The sequence below is a fragment of the Esox lucius genome, chromosome 7 (genome assembly GCF_011004845.1).
Source record: "Esox lucius isolate fEsoLuc1 chromosome 7, fEsoLuc1.pri, whole genome shotgun sequence".
NCBI classification, from domain to species: Eukaryota; Metazoa; Chordata; class Actinopteri; order Esociformes; family Esocidae; genus Esox; species Esox lucius.
This window is the reverse complement of record NC_047575.1, coordinates 21,738,941-21,740,662: the sequence shown is the minus strand read 5'-3', so window position 1 is coordinate 21,740,662 and position 1,722 is coordinate 21,738,941. Positions and strand designations below refer to the sequence as shown.

General features: G+C 39.5%; 1 protein-coding gene across 1 annotated transcript; it reads right to left on the bottom strand.

Moving 5' to 3' along the window:
• Positions 1–939, bottom strand: LOC105009282 (olfactory receptor 4E1-like). The gene has a single exon (XM_010868701.5). The coding sequence runs from the start codon at positions 937–939 to the stop codon at positions 1–3; it is 939 nt and encodes a 312-aa protein (XP_010867003.5).
• Positions 940–1,722: the final 783 nt, after the last annotated feature.

Here is a 1,722-nt window from a genome sequence, read left to right as displayed (position 1 = left end):
TCAAGGAGACACTTTCTTGGATTTCAAAATATTTATGACTAGTTTACGAATATCCTTAGACTGGAATCCATAGATAAGAGGGTTCAGGACAGGAGTAACCACATGGAAAATAACTGATGCCAGTTTCCTGTAATTTGACCACTGTGGGTACCGATGGAGGAAGACAATAACAAAACCTGCAAAAAGCATAATGAGGTATACAGCCAGATGTGTAAAACAGGTATGTAGGGCTTTTCTGTTAAGCGATTTGCTCTTACTCCTCAAACACACCATGGTGATTCTAATGTATGTATAAGCCACAATCCCCATGGAGGAGACTAAGAATAGGGCGGTGTAAAAAAGTCCATATATGTTATTTACAACAGTGCTCTCACAGGATAGCTTGACTAGCGAGGCATTGTCACACCAAGGGTTGGTGATTTCCGACCTGCAACGAGACAAGGGTACTACAAGGCCGAGGAGGGCTGCCACAAAGACAATAGTCATCACCCAGGCAAATACACATAGTTTCACTAGCATGTAGTTGTTCATGATGGTGGTGTATCGCAGAGGGTCGCAAATGGCCACATTCCTGTCAAAGGCCATGATCATCAGTATTGTATGAAAATTTGCAGCAAACCAGTGGGCCAAGAAAGCTTGGGTGAAACATTCATGATAGGTAATATATCTGTCTGAAGTAGGTGTTAAAATATCAAACAGCAGTCGAGGTATGACGGTGGTGATACTAAGAGCATCATTGAAAGACATGTTGCCAAGGAGGATGTACATGGGCTGGTGCAGAATCCTCTCCATGCAGATAAGCACCGTAAGCCCGATGTTGGACACCATTGAGAAGATGTAGATGATCAGGAGGAAGATAAAGGCTGGGTACATGGACAGATTGTCGACGTTCATTCCTTCAAGCTTGAGAAGGTCCACATTGTATGTTTGGTTTTCCATCTGTGGGACAGACTAGACTCAAATACCAACTAAAATGTTATTCATTAAGGTTTAGAAATTCTAGTAAATTTCAATACCGTCCCTTGTTTTGCCAGTCAGGATAGATTAAACAGGAAATCCGGAATACCTGGGAATTTGTTAAATGTTTCCTGAATCTTCAATTCATTAGTTAATGCAGCATTTGTGGTTATGGCTGGAGTCAGTAATAACGCTGATCTCTAACAGTGAACATTAGTAGTGAAAATAAAAGAGAATAAATAACTGTCAACAAAACAACACAGAGCACAATAATATATTAAAATATACTCATCCTCTAACATCTCGTACCATATTTATACAAAGAAAGAGAAAGTTGGAAATGTTCTTAATTTTCACCCAGTCTGACACATCTCTACAAATGAGACCAGACAAATAATACCAGCACCTTTTATTAGGTAAGGGGTTCTCTCTAACTTTGAGGCAGATCCTGGGCAGTCTGTGGGGCTAATCGTTTCCAAGCAACTGACACAGTATGTCAAATCTCTCAGGTAATGTAGCTCATATGCTGTACGTTTACAGTATCTCCCATTAAGGCCTGTTACTAAATGCAATGTACTGTCTGTAATCTCCCATTACAGTCAGTCCAAAGAGGGTTTAATGGTGTTGACAAAATCTGTAATTAATAGAAAAGCTTCAATGTTATTATAGACAAAATAAATGTGCTTGCTACAATAAGGCATGTCACTAAATGCAATGTACTGACAGAATCTTCAATTCATTTCCCCATATTTCCTAATGTAACAG

Excerpts from the sequence above, each read along its gene's own strand:
- LOC105009282 (XM_010868701.5), bottom strand. The coding sequence starts at position 939 with ATGGAAAACCAAACATACAATGTGGACCTTCTCAAGCTTGAAGGAATG.